At 47.4% G+C, this 17,171-nt stretch overlaps 1 protein-coding gene across 1 annotated transcript in view; it reads left to right on the top strand.

The window, feature by feature from the left end:
* The window catches only part of CTTNBP2 (cortactin binding protein 2), a 161,041-nt gene that overhangs the window by 121,700 nt on the left and 22,170 nt on the right, over nt 1-17,171 (top strand). The window contains exons 13-16 of the mRNA XM_075558598.1: nt 6,659-6,745; nt 6,827-6,926; nt 14,135-14,287; nt 14,458-14,645. Of these exons, the coding sequence (XP_075414713.1) occupies nt 6,659-6,745; nt 6,827-6,926; nt 14,135-14,287; nt 14,458-14,645 (528 nt within the window). The remainder of the gene's footprint in view (nt 1-6,658; nt 6,746-6,826; nt 6,927-14,134; nt 14,288-14,457; nt 14,646-17,171) is intronic.

The following is a 17,171-nucleotide window of genomic DNA, read 5'->3' as shown; positions in this document are numbered from 1 at the left end:
CTTTTCTCCCCGGAGACTCTGGGTGGGTTCAATCCGCTGACCTATTCGGTAGCAGCTCATCACCTAACCATTGCACCCCAAGTCTCCTTACCTGTAATGTAGTGATCAATCCTAATTAAAACGATAAAGAAGGAAGATAAGGGGATAAGGGGGAGAGGCGATGGAAGCTGCTTGTAGAGGGCGTGGTCAGGAAGGACCTCGCTGATGCAGGGACCTTGGAATAGAAAAGCCAAATGAAGTGCCGGCAGTTGCCATACAGAAGGCGTTTGAGGCAGAGTGTTAGTCTGGGTAGACTAGAGAAACAAATTCATAGACACTAATGTGTGCATAAGAAAGAGCTTTATATTACAAGAGCAATTGAATATTGAGAAAACATCCCAGCCCAGTCCAGATCAATTAGCCCATATGTCCGATACCAATCTATAAACCCCTCTTCAGACTCACAAAACACATACAATGATGCCGAATGCAGGAAGATCACAGGCCAGTGGGTGGGAAGTCTTGTGGATCCAGCGACGGTGTAAGCATCTCAGTGCTGGCAGCGGTCTCTATGTGGTTCTTTCAGCTCAGGGCACTAACATAGTTCCATGTATCTTGTCTGCTGCAATGTTTCCTGGAGAGTGAGCCGAGAGAGTGTGTGTCTCCCACCTCCAAAGAGGAATTTATCTCTTGAGCACCTCCAAATGAGGTCATCAAACCATGACCTGATTGGCAGGCTAGACTCCACCCCTTCACTCTGAATCCTCAACTTGGCACTAGATTACCTAACTACCACACAAAGGGAGTGGTGGGGACAAGTGAAGGCTGAGAAACCGGATCATGTAGGAACCGGCAGCTGTGGCAGACTTGGAATTTTCTCCCAGGTACAATAGGGATTCAAGTTGTCATGAAGTCAGTTTCAACTCAGGTGGTGACCTCATCTCTGTGAGACTGGAAGTGCATTCAGGAGGATTTTGACCAGCTCCTCTGGAAGGAGATGGCCAGGCCTCTTGAGGAAATGGCCTGGGAGCGCCCTCTGACTTCCTTTGGCAACACAAGGGAGGAGACGCCAGCTCCACAGCAGCCACAAGGCAGAGATCAGGCTTGCCTCCACCTTTGATACTCGCTTCTGCCACCAGCCCTCCCTCTCACAGGCCTCTCCTCAGGCTCTGGGTTCAATTCGGTTCATTACAATGGCTGCGCAGAGCTCACAGACAACACTCACAATTATGTGCTTTACGAAGGAAACTAATAGTTTCCAAATGCTGCCTGTACCTCGTTTCAACTATTTTGGCAAGCAGGTCCTTCTCTCGGCCTTGGCCTGTCCACCTTGTGGTCCCTGGGCCTCTGCCTTGTTCTGTGGGCTGAGACCCCTGCCCCTCTGCCTCATGATCTCGGTGTTGCTCCTCTGCTCTGTCTCATGGTCTCAGTAACAAGACCTCTGCCACTGCAGACAGGGATCTCGCACTTGATCTGGTGGCCCTTCTGTCTTGATGACCACACAGTGCTCTCCCCCTGCTTCACAGATGACTCATTCCTATAGATCCAGTGGAATGGCCAAACCAGTCAATCCCCTCCATTCGTGTTTCACCTACCCCTTTTCCTGTTCCCACCCAGTCATCTGATGGGAGTTAGAAAGAAGTGGGCAGATGTACCGTGCCAAGTAATTTCACTTCACCACATCTTTCTTCCAAGACACCTTCAGGTGGTCTTGAACTTCCAGTCTTGTGGTTAGCAGCCAGCCCAGGGCATTAACCATTCTTTTCCTAGGAGAAAAAGGGCCAAAGCTAGTAAGGATTTAGTTGAAAGAAGAAGACAGTCCCCTGGTATGAGAAAGAAGTGGCTGTGTAGTGACAAGAAGACAATGAATTGCCTTGGCTTCCATCGCAATCCTGCAAGAAGATGCTGGGAAGTAGGGCTGATGTCGGCCCGGAGGAGAGCTGGAGCAAGAAGAGTCTATTAGTGAGGTGGCTGACAGAGAGCAGAGCTGTAGCTAAAAGTTTTATCTTAGAGTTTTGACATATTTAACACTAAATTGATGTCTGTGTTGGTAAAAGAGTACCCAAGTTGCCGCAAGTGCCCAGGTACCCTGGCTTTTATGGTTCTAGTAAGCTCATTTAAAATACATACAACATTCATCTATACAGAGACACAACATACCAAGGCAGCCTGATAGTACTGTGGTTAAACTCTTGGTTGCTAACTACAATCTTGGAATATTAAACCCACCCAGAAGCTCTGTGGGAGAAAGGCCTGACACTTTGCTCCTGTGAAGACTCTGACCTAACAAATCCTGCAAGCTTTTTCTATGGCCATGTAGAATCACTGTGTGTGAAAAATTAACTCAATGATACCTCGCGGCACATCTATACATCTCTATATATGTATGAGTATGTATATGTATACACACACACAAGGGAGCTTCAAAGAGAACTTGTTGGAACCCCTTTATAAAATATACGTGTGTGTGTGTGTGTGTGTGTGTGTTGCAATTTCTCTTGAATTCTCATTCCTCTCTCCCCCTCCCCTATAAAGAAAGGATCTCTGTGGATGGTACCAGCCCTGTCTTAACAAAGGGCTTCCGGCTTGTTTTGTATCTTAAATGATGGCTATGCCAATGTTGTTTGGAAGTGGTGGTGGTGGTGATTTTATATGCTAGATCAGTTGATAGTAGCCATGTGGGTTATGACTCTGAAGTCCCAAATAAATGTTCTTTAAAACCGTGTCAGCAAATGTTGGAATGGGAATCTTACCCGGAAAACACGAGACTGGGAGCTGCAGTCATCCACTTGTGTTGGCTCCATGAAGCCCTTTCATTTCCATCCAGGGTTTGAGCTCCACGTCTCAACACAGCTTGACCTAAGCTCTCAGGACAGTGGAAACTTTTCCTCAGACTCTGATGAGGGAAGTTCAAAACACAGGTTGAGGTTTTAAAATATCACAAGTCTGAAAGCACGTGGAACATAGTGGGAAGCCCAGCTTCTCCAGTAAATTCCAGTCTTAAAAAAAAAAGGACAGAAGAAAATTAAATAGTAAAGGAGTAAACTGGTCCATTGTTGAGGTCACGTGTTTCCATTTCATCCAGTAGTATTCCCCTTACAAAGCACTAGTGGAGAGGTTTAAGGATTTCTTGAATCAGCTGGGAAACCCCAAGAATAAAAGGGTCCGTACCAATTGTGAGTATGAGAACAGGACCCTTCATAGAAATACCAGACGAGATACACCGTACCTGGGATTTAGGCATAATTCTGGTGAATACGGTTCTACCCTTACCAAGTTAAGTTAGTTTTCTTTTTCACAGATCTGTTTTCAATACAGTTGAAATTGTTACTATGCATGTAATGTAAGATAGATCTATAAGTATAAAAGACATGCTGCTGCCTATATTCCTGAAGACCTACAATCTGAGAAGATGCGTATGTGTGGCGTTGAACTTGTCCACTGGGAAGATGGTGAGGGTGGTGCAGGACCAGGCAGTATGTCATTCTGTCCGCAGGGTCACTGTGAGTCAGAAGCATCTGGACAGCCCCTAACATGGGATAGAGACCATCCCACAGTCACGCTCATCTCTGTAGAGCCCTCTGCTGGAAGCAAGGTGCATACATGCTTACTGTGCCCAAGGTTTGGCTCTTTGGGACAATGTAACATAGTAATTAATGCTCAATCCAAAATCACGCTCCCTGCCATCAAGTTGGTCAACTCATAGCAACCCTAGGACAGGACAGAACTGCCCCCATCGTTTCCGGGAGTAGAAAGCTTCATCTTGGTGCCCACAGAGTGATGGCAACTTCTAACTGCTGAGTGTGTGGTTAGCAACCCAACGTGTACCTACTGCCCAGATCAATACATATATTCCTTGGCAAAGGCCTGCGTGTTCTCATCCGTCTCCAGGGAGTAAGCGGCTACTGATCATTAAGTAAATAGTTTTGTGGTTGTGTGGCTTTGATGGCATCATGAGTAGGCGTCCGGCTGCTAACTGCAGGACACACAGTTTGAAAGGACCGCCCACTCCAAAGGAGAGCATAATCCCAGCCACGGTTTCCGTGTTGGAAACTCACAGGGGCAGCTCCACTTGTCCTACAGGGCCTCTGTCGGTCAGCATCAACTCGCTGGCCGTGAGTTTCATTTCCTGGGTTTAGCAAAACTGTCCTTTGAGTAGAAAGAACAAAAGACCATTAACTAAAAAATAGCTGACATCTGAAATGAGAAATCTATCCATGGAATATGTCCTTGGAATGTAAGAACCACCTGGAAGTCTGCTCATTTGTTTATCCCTTCACTGACATCATTTGCTTATTGATTTATATTGTACTGCGTTCCATAGCAGGTATTAGGCTATGTAAACACCAGGGCTTCCACGAATGAATGACCTTTTCAGTGAAATTCTTAATTAAATGCTTGCTGTCTGTTTCCTGAGAACCTACAATCTGAGAATCAGCGAGGTGTTGAAAGGGGAGACAGCTTATCTGTGAAGTTGGGTTTCTTGCTGTGATATCATTTTCGAAATTAATCTTAACCTTGTGCAGGCAGTTTGACAGGCTAGCTATAACAAACACAGCGCTCTCGTTTTCCGAAATGAGACAAGCTTAAATAACGCTCTTAGTTGAAAATCTCAGGCGTAGACTAGTCGGTAAATCCTGAAAGTCCTTACCCTTTGTCACTGGTGTGAAGCAGTTCGTTCCAAGTGAGAGAATTTCTCCACAGTAAAGCAAGGGCCACTTGGGGTTAGTTTAATGAGCTCGAAGTTCTATTAAAAATGGCACCTGGTTAGTGCCTGCGCTGAGGCGAAGGCAGTGGCTTTGGGTTTGGTTTTCTGTGTGTTTTTTATGGCCTGACATCAGATTTCTCACTAATGTGCTTCTGAAAAGTACTCTTAACCGGTCTGTGTTCGTCTGGGTACATTAGAGAAACAAATCTACAGAAACTCATTTGTATGAGAGAGAGTTTTATATAAAGTGCACATCAAGAAAACATCCCAACCCAGTGCTGCCCAAGCCCACAAGCCCAACATTAACCCATATGTCCGACACCAACCCACAAAGTCCTCCTCCGTCTCACAAAACACATGCAAGGAAAGCTGAGTCAGTAAACATGTAAGCATCTCAGCGCTGGCAGGGGTCTCCAAATGGCTACTCCAGCACCCAGGGCTGCATCTGGGTAGGGCGTATGACTTCTCCTTAGGGATGTCTTGCAGGAAGTGAGCCTTGCCAGCTGTAGCAGGGAATTGGATAAGGCAGCTGCACTCTGGTCCAACCCTCAGAGAGCAAGAGACAAAAGAACTAGAAAGGCAAGGCTCACCGAGCCATTTATCTCTCCACCCTTTAATTAACCCAACATGTGTTTATCAGCCAGGTTGGTACAATAAGCCTTAACTATTTCACCTTCCAAAAACCAGGAAAATTAGGACTGAGGTCTCCCTTTGAGAAGAATCTAAGAAAGCGTTTCAGTACTTTGTGGGGCAGGAGAGTGTTGCACCCACTTGTTTAATGCTCACCCGAAGGCTGCTGGGAAAGCTCCTGCTCAGCCATTTCCTACCACCTTTCTGATGATTCAAGGTTTTTTTTAAAAAAAGTAAGGTCTATTCCAGGTGGACAAGGAGGCCTGTGCACCATTGAGTTAACTCCAGTTTACAACAAGAGGGAGTGGTTTCTTGAGAATCTCAAAGAAACAAGCTTATCAGAGCCCCACCTATCCGCAGTGGCACAAAGAGAAACCTGCATGTCCTACTTTGGCCTACTTTGTCCTGCTCCCAATTAGAAGGAAGAAGAGCAGGCCTTTTCACTTTGAGCACTCACGGTGAGTGCCGTAGTGTATGCAGAGGGCAGACCTCAATCAGCAGCCACTCCCCGCCAAGGGTTACCTCAGAACCCTTGGGGCAGTGTTCCCTGTCCGGGTGGGTCTCTGTCTGCCCGGGCTGGAAGGCAGGCAGTGACTTTGACTTTTGAGGGGCTTGGATGTTCCGTTCTTCCCACATGAGCAACATCAGGTCCCAGCGTCACTTCGCCGGCTCCTTTGCTACAAGAGCCTTCCAAGAAGAAGCTTTCTCCCACACACGCAGCTTGGGAGTGGAGATTGGGCCCTGGCATAATGGAAGTGGGCTGGTCACTCTGCCCCTCCTACACTTGCTCCAGACTCCACTGCCTCTGTCTTCTGTAGATGGGGCTGACTTTCCACCGGAGTCCATGCTAACTTTTCCCATCGTCTCAGACAAGGTCTGAAGTTAAAGATTGCGAAAAAATAAAGACTGTAGACACAGTGGCAGGATTCTTGCCTTTTTAACCAAGTAAATATCATTAGCCTGGATCTAGATTCTCTTGACACACAAAATTCTGGACTGGAACGATAGCTACCGTGGATGCTGAGAACTGTGTGTCTACCAAGTTGTCCTCCTAAGAAGTCAACGGAAAGATATTATCCGATATCAGCTCAGCTTCCCAGACAGCATACTGAGTCTTCCTGTAGAAAACACACAGAACACGCCAGCCCTTTCTATATACCATATTCTGCAACGGTTTCTACTTACATGGAAAGATACTCAGTAAATACAGCCAATCCCTAAAAGATTATTTTGAATATTTGGGACAATTAAAGGCAATCAAAAAAGGAAAACTCCACACACACACCCCTCCTCTTCTCAACTTAGCATGTCCCCTAAGTTCCCCTCTCGGTCTCTCCATAGGTTGAGCAATATCACAATGTCATTTTCCACGGCCCAGAAGGAAGCTTGCAAGGCTACATAGCACTCCAGCTTGCGCTCTGCATGAAGGTATTAATTACTTGCATTCCCACCCCTTTTCTGTGAAATTCTGAGAGATGGAGGACTAACCGGCCTATTTTCTTATTGCAGCACAGACAGACGGCCGTGGGGTTCGCCTGTGATATAGTGAGAGCTGACGTTGATGCTGGTTTCTCCAAAGAACAGCTGGCCGACCTGTTCATCAAGAGCGGTAAGACCATTTCAGTGGGCTGCTCTCTGGTAGCCAGAAGGGAAAGCTTCTATGACGCCATTAGAAAACAAACAAACAAACACTTTGTGACTTGAGGATACATTTAAGTCAACTTTTCAGCTATTCGTCTATCCGTTCACAGGGTAACCATTGGCAACTCGCATGAGCAAGTGCAAAGCAGTATCACCAAGTGTGTATCATGGCATCCGTTGAGCAACGTTCGCTCTCTTTACGTGTGCCTTTCCTTTTGCTTGATGTCAGGGTCCACTGTGAGCCTGCTAGTCAAAATTGATCCTAGTCATATACCTAGTTGTGTCTCCTCCACTCCGTAGGATGAAATATTGTGTCATCACTGCTGTTGAGAATGGCAGGAATAAAAAGCAGAGCAAGTTTATAGTCAGTTTCATTACTGTTTTGTAATTTCTCTACAAACAGCATGCCCCTTTATGCCCTTCATGACCTACTCAACATGGCTAAGCCCAAGTTTAGCATCACACAGCTCCTCTTCCAATCGCCCGATTGGGTGAAGGATGCAAATCTCTTGGCCACCCAAATGTAAAACTTGAGTTTTATTGGCCGGCTTCTAAAACTAAATGCCCAGCATGCCCAGCACGCCATAATAAGGGCTGAAGCTACTGTAGCTCAGTGCTGGCAGACGGGAGAACCGGTGTTGTGAATACTTGTGACTTTTAGGGGGAGAACTAGAACTGCAGGGTGTTACATAGAAGCTCTTGCTTTCCCCCCGTGTCATCAACCATTTTCATATTTTTCAAACCAGTAAGAGGACCCCTGAGAACTCCCAAGTCCTCTCGTTCATGGGATCCTCAGGCTTGTCCTCACCGCCTGGCTGCCAGTCCACCATCAGGCCCTGCCACCTCTGTGTTGGCGTGCCTGCATTGTACATCTCCACTGGCGTTGTCTTACCTTGTGGTCCTGTGTCCTGTGGTGCCTGTGTAAGGGAAGCGGTTAAGGATGTAGCTACAACTGGACGTCTGGTAGCTTGAGTCCATTGAGAGGCACCTTGGAAGAAAGTCCTGATGACTGTCTTCCAAACACTCGCAGCCAATGAAAACCTCCCAGAGCACTGTTCTGCTCGGAAACATGTGGGGCTGTCATGAATCGGAATGGAACCGAGGGCACCTGGTTGGTTGATATCTACACCTCATCTGCTTCCCTTCGAGTGGCTTCTGTGCCCAAGGCTGATGCTCTCTGCATGTTCTTCACTGGCCCCCAACCCCTCATTTTGAAGCTCCCTCTGAGTCTCCCCCAAACCTCCCAGCCATCTGCTGCCTGCTGAATTCAGTCAAGGTCTTCCATTGGGGTTATTGGTCCACCTAAATGACTTATCTGGCTTTGTTTTTCTTTTTAAATAACTAAGAGTGCTCCAGCTATTTCATGCATCAGAATAGTTGCCATTCATTTATACACTCATTTCCATCCAGACACTTCCCTACCTGTCCTTGACATTCTTGCTTGCCACAGGTTGGCTCATTCTGCATCTGGAATGACAAAATAAACACACCCACATACACATTATCATTGTCCCTAGCAGGAACCAGCCAGAGTATACTGCATGGGACAGTAGTGATTAAGGCAGACACCAGCTCTGTGCTGGCGAGAACGACAGGAAAGCCCCTGGTGAAAAGCTTCCAGGCCATCTCAAAGGGAAGGTCCGGGTTACGGCGCAGTGTGGCCGCTGAGTGCCTGGCAGTAGACTGTGTTAAGATCCACGTGCTCCACTGAACTCCAGGTCAAGGCGGTGAGAGTGTGATTTGTTCTCCTGTCTTACGTCTGTGTGATGAATACCTGGGAGTAGTGTAGTGTAGGAGTGTGTTCTATTTAGCCAGACTTACTTACCGATTCCCATGAACTATTTGTCAAATGAATGAGTGAATCTCCTAATGCAAAAATAGCCCGGACAAAAACCAAAGGGAATTCTTAGATACGTTCAGATATCAGCAAGCAGAAGGTAGTCAAGGTGGATTGGATTTGAAATGTGAGGTTCTTGAGTGAAAGACTGGGCCCAAAAAACTCTCCATGATGACTAATGTTTTGTGTAGGCAGGGTCTCCACGTGGCTCCTCCAGCTCAGGGCACTAGGGTAGCTACATGTGGTTTCTCAGCTGGAATGTCTCCCAGGGAGTCAGCCCTGGGAATTATTCATCTCCTTAGCGCCTCCAAATGAGATCATCAAGCTGTAACCTGATTGACAGGCAACCCCCCCCCTTCACTCTTAATCCTCTCAAATTGAGAACAGATTGTATAACTACCACAATGTCCCTGCTGCTGTCCATCTTCAGCCCCCAAAACGCCAGTACCTCCACCACCAGGTCCTCAGTGGGCCTCACAGCTTTGTCCTGGTGCAATGAGGAGACCGGGGAGAATAATATATGCCGAGCAGAGCAGGCGAAGGCATGAGAGGCTGCTGAGCAGTGACCCGGAAGAAGGGCTCCACCAGGGGGGTGGGGAGGGCGGGTTAATTGCTGTCCATGCTGAGAGCATATGGCAGCGGAGGCGTCCTTTTCCTTTGAAGGATAAAAAGTCAGGAGGTGATGGGAAAGGAAGGTAGAGAAGGCAGAGATCTGGGAAAGAATAGGCTCTTGGACTGCTCCAGTCAGATTCCTGGAATTTGGAGGGTACAGGGGGAAAAAATGTCGATAAGCTATCCTCGAGGTATTTATTGATTTGTTGGTTTTGTCTCTTAACCAATAAACTAATTGGTTAAGAGTGGATTGCTACAAGTAAGGAATATGCCGATTCATAAGCTCTTAGTATTACTGCTTATTCGCCTTCTCTTAAAAAAGCAAAAAAAAAAAAAAAGGCTCTTAAGCAATTTGGATCAGGCCGGAATAGAAATCACTGTCCCTGGCAGCACCTTGACCGCAGAGGCGTGACCTTGTCTATTCCTCCCAGCCTCCGTGGAGAAGACAGCTCGCCAAGAGGGGCGCAGATAAGGAAGGGAAGGGTGTCCACAAGCAGCAGGATTAGCGAATGTCCTTTAAGTCGTTTTAAAATGAGAAAACTTAAATATGGAGATTAAAAATGGTGACAGTGGAGCGAAGCATGTCAAACAAAAAACCACTGACAGCAGTTGCACTGACAGCAGTTAGCTTTGCTTTGCGGATGTGTGAGCTGACGGAGAATGGCATCTTGCTTCTCAGGTTGCCTTTCGTGAGAGACAGTCCCAGCACACGGCTCTCGTGTTTTTGCCAGAAGGGGGTGAATGCATGTTAGACTCGGGTTGAATTTCTCCTTCTCCTCTCTGTAAGGGATGGGATGGGATTGGCATCATACACACACACACACACATACACACACATAATTGTACCAGACAGTTGATGGTAAAACAAAGAAAGACGCAGTAGACCTTTATTTTAAAGTCCCGTTTGGAATCCCTGAGAGCACTTTCCTTTTGAGACTTAATGAGCGCGGTGACTGTCGCCCTGCTCAGGAAGCAAGGTGCTGACTGATCCCTAGGCAGGTGACTTCATTTCCTTGAGTCCTGCATCACGGCTGGGGGCTCTTAAGGGGGTGTCCTTTAGTCTCCCCTGGCTTAGAGCTGTCTCTACAGAGCCTTGTCTTAAGGCGGTATTGTAAGGGCTGCCTGTTATCCCCAAAGTGGGGACTATGGATTTTGGCTCTCCTTCGGCACAAAGGAGTTAGGAGCTAGCTGTTAAATGCAGTAGGTTGATTGTTTTGAACCCAACAAGTATTGCTATAGAACTCAGTGTAGCACACCTCTTGAAGTGTTCATCAATTTTGAAGTACCATAAAATCTGCCGGAGGCTCTACTTCATTTGAGGATATTGAACTTAGGTCAAGAAGCGTGTATTGTTGAAAAAAATAAGGAAAGGAGGCCAGGAACTTTGAAGACAAAGCTTTTCACCAAAGAGGCCCACACAATTTGACCCCTCAGTGGTCACCTCTGAGGAGGTCACACGCCTCTTCCGGGTCACTTAACCAGGAAGAGGCAAGCACCATTGACAATGAACATCTTTGTGTTTAGGGCACATGACTGTGGGCTTAGGTCAGCAATGGGGCCCTTGCTTGTGGGCCCAAAAGAGGAATGCACTGTCTCCTTTTGAGAGATAACCTCTACTTCTGTCAACTGGGGTGTGGGTATCACCGATTCTCGATCCTCCCTCCTTACTCCCCACCACCTGCTGGAAATCTTCAATCTTATCACAAGTACACTGATCTTATCACAAGTACACTCCTGCTCCTGTGCTGCCTGCTGCCGTCCGTGGCCCTCACCCTCTTCCTGGACTGAAGGTGGAAACTTTAGAATTGACTGAGAGTTGCTCTCTGCCTCTCTCCTTGCAGTACACCCCTCAGAAGCTTTGACCCCAGCATGTCTTTCCATTCTCTGTGTGGGCCTGCCAGAGACTCCCCCTACCTCATCTACTAGCCCCAGCAGTAGGACCCTAGAAAGGATGTCCAGAGTGAGGATCCCAATCCCCCTTGGTCAGAGTCCAATCGTGTTTCTCTCCTCCTTCAAGTGTCCCTGGCTGACAGGTTCTGCGACCTCGCATGGCTTTCTGGGTCTACTTTTCATTTTGGATGAGTTCTAAGGTTTGCTTTCATCGGCTGCTGACCTAAAGGTTAATGGCTTGAATCCACCCCGTGGCTCCACAGACAGTCCTTGCATGACGATCACAGCCCAGGAAAGATACCAGGTCACCGTGAGTCGGGATTGACTGGATGGCTGTGCGTTTGGGTTTTCTTTCGTTTGAATGTGAGGAGAAAGAATGAGTTGGTGGGGAATGGAAGGATGACTTGATAAAAACAAAAGGTCTTGTTATCAGCAAGCTGCCTCCTGGCTGCCCATTACCATCTTCAGGGAGCATTTTCCAAATGCTAAGGCCTGGAAAAGCACAGATTCCGTACGTAAGCGTGTCTGGGGATTCACCCCTGGAGGAAGATGCTGCCTGCTGCCTACCCCTTACTTACAGCAGGGCTGGCTTGATTCCTACCCAACCTGGCTCCACTTAGTCACCAGCCTAATCTCCGTCACTCTTGAGTATCCCATCATGCCAGTCTTTGGTTTGATGCCCTATCACTCCGAGGACTGATCCTTGCCAGTTTTCCAGCTTCCACCCTTCTGCCTGTGTCCGTTTAGAAACTGGGAAAACCTTTCCCCTGTTGAAATGCCACCTCTTCAAACGCCACCTCCCTCAGTTAGCGTCGGCCACCTCCACCATTCAGCGGCACTCCCCTGGACCCAGAGCAAGGCGGTCAACAGTTGAGTGGACATTCCTACAGATCCATTCGAGCCAGATGCAGCACTAGCCAGGAATACTCACACCAGGCCGATATTCACGAGACATTAAGGGAAAACTGGAGACCTTCAGTCCCGAAGTACAGACCTGGGCTTTAAACAAACCATCCAAACAGACCAGTGGTTCATCACACAGTAGAAAAGGCTTGTTAGCTTACGATTGCGATTGCTTTGACCAGTTCTCTCGATAGTTGGGGTTTACATATTACATGTGTATGAAACATTGGCCCCCCGAGAAGCACAGGATGTGAGCACTCCTCTCAGCGTAGCTGTGAGGAAGGAGGCCACACACACCAGGCACCAGCATAAGGGCCCCCAGGAGGAGGCGGTGGTTATTGTTTCTGGTCTCTAACGGCCCCAGAGCATCCCAGAAAAGAGCTGTTTCCGTCTCCACGGCTCTTCATTCCCAAAGCTCCAGGACTTCTTCTAGAAGAGGAGAGAACACTGTGTCTATAGCCACAAGCAGAGGGAAGAGAATGCACCACCCTAAGCCCCAGTGAGAAGTGGGATGCTGGACTATGAGTGACCCCTGGATTCTAAATTGGTTTCTGAGTCTTTCGAGATCATGTTGGCTAAGATGGTGACATCTGAGAACCTTCTACAGCCCCAATCCAAACTCACTGCCAGCGAATCGATGCCAACTCAGTGCCACCCTAGAGGACAGGGTCGAACTGCCCCTATGAATTTGCGACACTGATTATGTTGCAGGAGCAGAAAGTCCCGTCTTTCTCCTGGAGCATCTTCTAAAGCACTAAAATTCAATTTAGACTATTTTGTTAGTTCATTGGTATGAAAGAATGTGGTAAACACATGAACTCAGGGGTTAACTGAAAGGCTGGAGGTTCAAGACTACCTACAAGCAGCTCTGAAGAAAGGCCTGGTAATCTACTTTAAAAAACCAAATCAGCCCTGAGAATCCCCGTGGAGTAGAGTTTCTTCTACCTTTGACACACACATGGGATCGCCAGGAGTCAAGGTGCGCTCAAAGACACCTTTTTATTTTTTTTAATACAGCAGTGCTAGATAAGTTTTCACTAAACAATCAATAGTGTGTGAGTTCTTCATACATCTCAGACAGTACTTTAATAATCGCCTCTGTACCAACTTTATTTGTTTCTTATAAATAATATCTAAATGATGTTTACTTTCTATCTTTCATTTTGAGTTGGGATGCCATCTGTCTCGGTCTCCCTCCCTTGTTTAGAGGGAGGAACAATAACATCCCCAAAGCCACTGCCATTGGGCCAATTCCAACGCATGACATCCCTCTAGGACGGGACTGAACGGCATCTGTGGGTTTCTAAGACTGGAACTCTTTACAGCAGTAGAGCGCTTCATCTTTGTCCCCTGGAACAGCTGTTGGTTTTGAACTGCTGACCTTGAAGCTAGCAACCCAAAGCGTAACCAACCACGACACTGCCAGACCTCCTAATGATAAGACTCACACATTCTAGATTTCAGTTCTTCCCCTACTATGGAGTGGCAAACCTTGGGCACATGCCTTAAACCTGTCTGAGATTTGGTTTGCTTTTTTGTAAGTCAGGACAAGAATCTGATTTCTCTCTGAGTTTCCTTACCCATAATCCTAAGGATGTTTTGCACGTGTCTAATGGCAAGGTCATGTAAAGGTTCAAACCTTTTGTAGTATGAGCTATGTATCTTTAAAAATACATCATACACCCGCTTTTCGCTGGAGCTCATGGTCATGGTCGTGAATGCTTTTCTCCCAGGAGCCGTGTCAGCACTCTCCGGTAAGTGTGGACACTACTAAGCCACCAGTCATTCAAACCCATCCGCCGTTCCGCTAACGAAGGAGGAGGCTGTCTGATAGGTTCACCGTGAGCCGCCTCGATGGCAGTGGGTTTGGCTGGGGTTGGTTAGTGCGGATGTTCGTAAAAGCTTTCATACCTGCATTTCCTTCTCCACCACAGCCTGTCTGATCCCAGTGAAACAAGCACCGGGTAACAAGAAAGTCATCATCATCTTGGAGAATTTGGAGAAAGCGTCATTGTCCGAACTCTTGGGGGACTTTCTGGCACCTCTTGAAAATCGCAGCCCTGAAAGCCCCTACACATTTCAAAAAGGTAAAGAGGTACAGAGCTTCCCAGGCGGATAATCAGGGGAGATCATGCTTAGCTGTGTTCCTCAATATACAAGCCATGCTTCACGTCCCCCCTTTCTCTAACTTATTTAATGTGCGCTCGACCCATTCATGACTTGCTGAGGCTGGACTGTAGCATGCGATCTGTTTCAGGAAATGGAGCAGCCGAGTGTTACTACTTCCACGAGAACTGCTTTCTGATGGGAACCATCGCCAAGGCCTGTCTCCAGGGCCCCGACCTGCTGGTGCAGCAGCACTTCCGCTGGGTCCAGTTGCGGTGGGACGGCGAGCCCATGCAGGGTCTGCTGCAGAGGTTCTTAAGAAGGAAGACTGTGAATAAGGTAACAACCAGCAGGGCAGGCTCCTTGGGCCACGAGGCAAGGCCCTGTCTCCTGGTACCAAGAGAGCTTGACTTGAGTTCCAAGCCTGTTCGGCGCATTAGCGACACAAGCTCAGTGAAGGTGCTGCCTGAGGTGCATTGATGGATGTGGGGGGACAAGTGGGAGGAGTACCTGCCACTGGTGATTTGAATGAATACCCGACATGCCCAGTTTAATCAGGTCTCTGACCCCCAGTTATGTTCAAGTCAGTTGCCTGGTCATAAATGGATGCTTTTGATCCAAGAACAACAGCCAAAATATGCATGACTCCAACAAGTAAGTAGAAAGACAAGGTAAAGGCAGTCTGAGGCCCGTAGCTTTTCACATTACCAATGGGACTATTTCACATCATCATTGTTAATGTCTGAATCTCATTACCAAAAATACTTTTATGCATAATCACCAGAGATACCAATTTTTTAAAATCATTTTATCAGGGGCTCTTCACAATCCATACATCCATCCAGTGTGTCAAGCACATTTGTACATACGGTGCCATCATCCTTCTCGAAACATTTGCTTTCTACCCGGGCCCTTTCATCTTGTAGAATTGTCACCCTTCAAGTACAGTGTGCTCCCCAGCTCTCTGGAAGAAGGGCAAATTGGTTTTACTGATGCTGAAAGTTCCAAGCTTTCTCTCTTTTCCCCTGTGTTGGGGAATGGGAGTGTGGGGTACAGTGAGAAGAACAGAGATGGGGAAGAAAGGCTAATTCCTTCCATTGACCAGGAACCATTTCCAGCAGGCTGCTGAATAGGGTCCTGATGAGCACAACCATTGGAAATAAATGACTGACAGCTTCAGAAACCTTAGACCTGCAGAACAGAGCCAATGCTCCGGGGCATGTAAAGGCACACAGGCACCTGGCCTCAATCTGTCCTTCCAATTTCTTACTGGGATATAAGAAAATAGACCTTCCCAGACAATCACTGTTCTAGTAGTATTTAATAAGCATAATTATACTTAGATTTGTAGTGAGTTAATACTCAGCCATCACTACTTATAGTACATGATCTCAGAATTTTTGCTGGAAGAGTATTAGAGCAAAGGAGAATTAGGAGTGCCAAAGTGTTCCTCTTTTTTTTCCGAGAAATGATATTTTATTGCCTTTTCTGTGAAGGTTTCACAGCAGGGTTTCATTCGACAATTTCCACACAAACACTCAGTGACATCAGTTACATCCCCACAACACACGAGCAGCCTCAGCATTTCCGTTCTCGTGGCTCTTCCATGAGTCTAGTTTCCTTCCCTCCCTGCGTGTGCACCCCCCTCCCCAGCCTGACATTCTCAGGATGGTTTTACAGTAATGGGGCTTGGTCTATAAGGTGTTTAAAGGAGCGCCGTACTTATGGGTGATCATCTTTATTTTGTGAACCGTGTTAAACATCTAAGAGGTGACCCCGGAGCTAGTTGTTCAGTTCAAGGTTTAAAGAGTACACGGGGCAGCAGTCTGAGGGGATTGTCCAGTCTCATCCATGCCCATCAGTCTTGGTGTCTGTGCTTTTTGAAAAGGTTGAGGTTCTGTTCCCTATTCTTCTCCTCTTCGACCATGGTCCATCTATGGTGGTCCTGTCTGGAACGGTCTTGGTGGTGGGAGACAGACACCATCTGATGCTTCTGGGCTCAGGGCCGAGGAGGCCACTGCCCGTACACATTGTCAGTCTGGCATGCTCCTTGCGGCCTTGAGTCTAAGAGTAGTTGCTCCTCTGTTGACGAGAAGGACAATTATAGCAGACCCCACAGGCACGTAAGAATCTTGGAGTCAGGACAGCAGCGCTTGGCCTGTGGGGAGACAGAGGTCTCCCGGGTGGCCTTGTACTCATGGGCTTCACACTCATGTATTCATGGTTTTGGCATGTCAGGCAAGAACAGTTGGTCTAGTCCTGCGCCCTGGATTAGTAACCGTTGCATGGAAGGGTTTTCTGTACACCTGGTCGTTTCTTCACCTGTTTGGTAATTTGCTGACACCAGCATCCATCTTCATGCCCCTCTATGTTTTCGTCCCTGCTCCATATCTGGGCAGCTCTCCCCGATGTCTACTCGCCAGACAAGTGTCTCTCTGAAGCCTTTCTGATCTACCTGAAGTCCCTCCTCATCTCCACCTTTCCTGACCCTGCAGAAGCTAGCCACAGCGCCAAGCAGCTTACTTAGGATTTCCAGTCTGGAAGGGACTTTGGGGATATGAGTCTGCCTCGCCACCTTCATGTGACACATGTTACAACCTTCAAAAAGAAAACGTGAGGGACCCAACATAATTGGCCTCTGCCCTCGCTCTCCTGCCTCCCAGCTCACCCTCCCGTGACCCCTTGCTGGCCATTGTCTTTGGACACACCTGCTGTTAGTTTGGCCCCTGTTGGTTTGCCAATCACAAATTACCTTTTTTTTTTTTTTTAATCTTTTCTTCTTGGAAGTGATAATTACCAGGCGTGTAATGACTGTACTCTTCTCTATGTTTTTGAATGGTTTGTGTGTTGATAATGTACACAGCA

This window comes from Tenrec ecaudatus, chromosome 9 (assembly GCF_050624435.1).
Source record: "Tenrec ecaudatus isolate mTenEca1 chromosome 9, mTenEca1.hap1, whole genome shotgun sequence".
NCBI lineage: Eukaryota > Metazoa > Chordata > Mammalia > Afrosoricida > Tenrecidae > Tenrec > Tenrec ecaudatus.
This window is presented reverse-complemented; position numbering and strand designations above follow the sequence as displayed.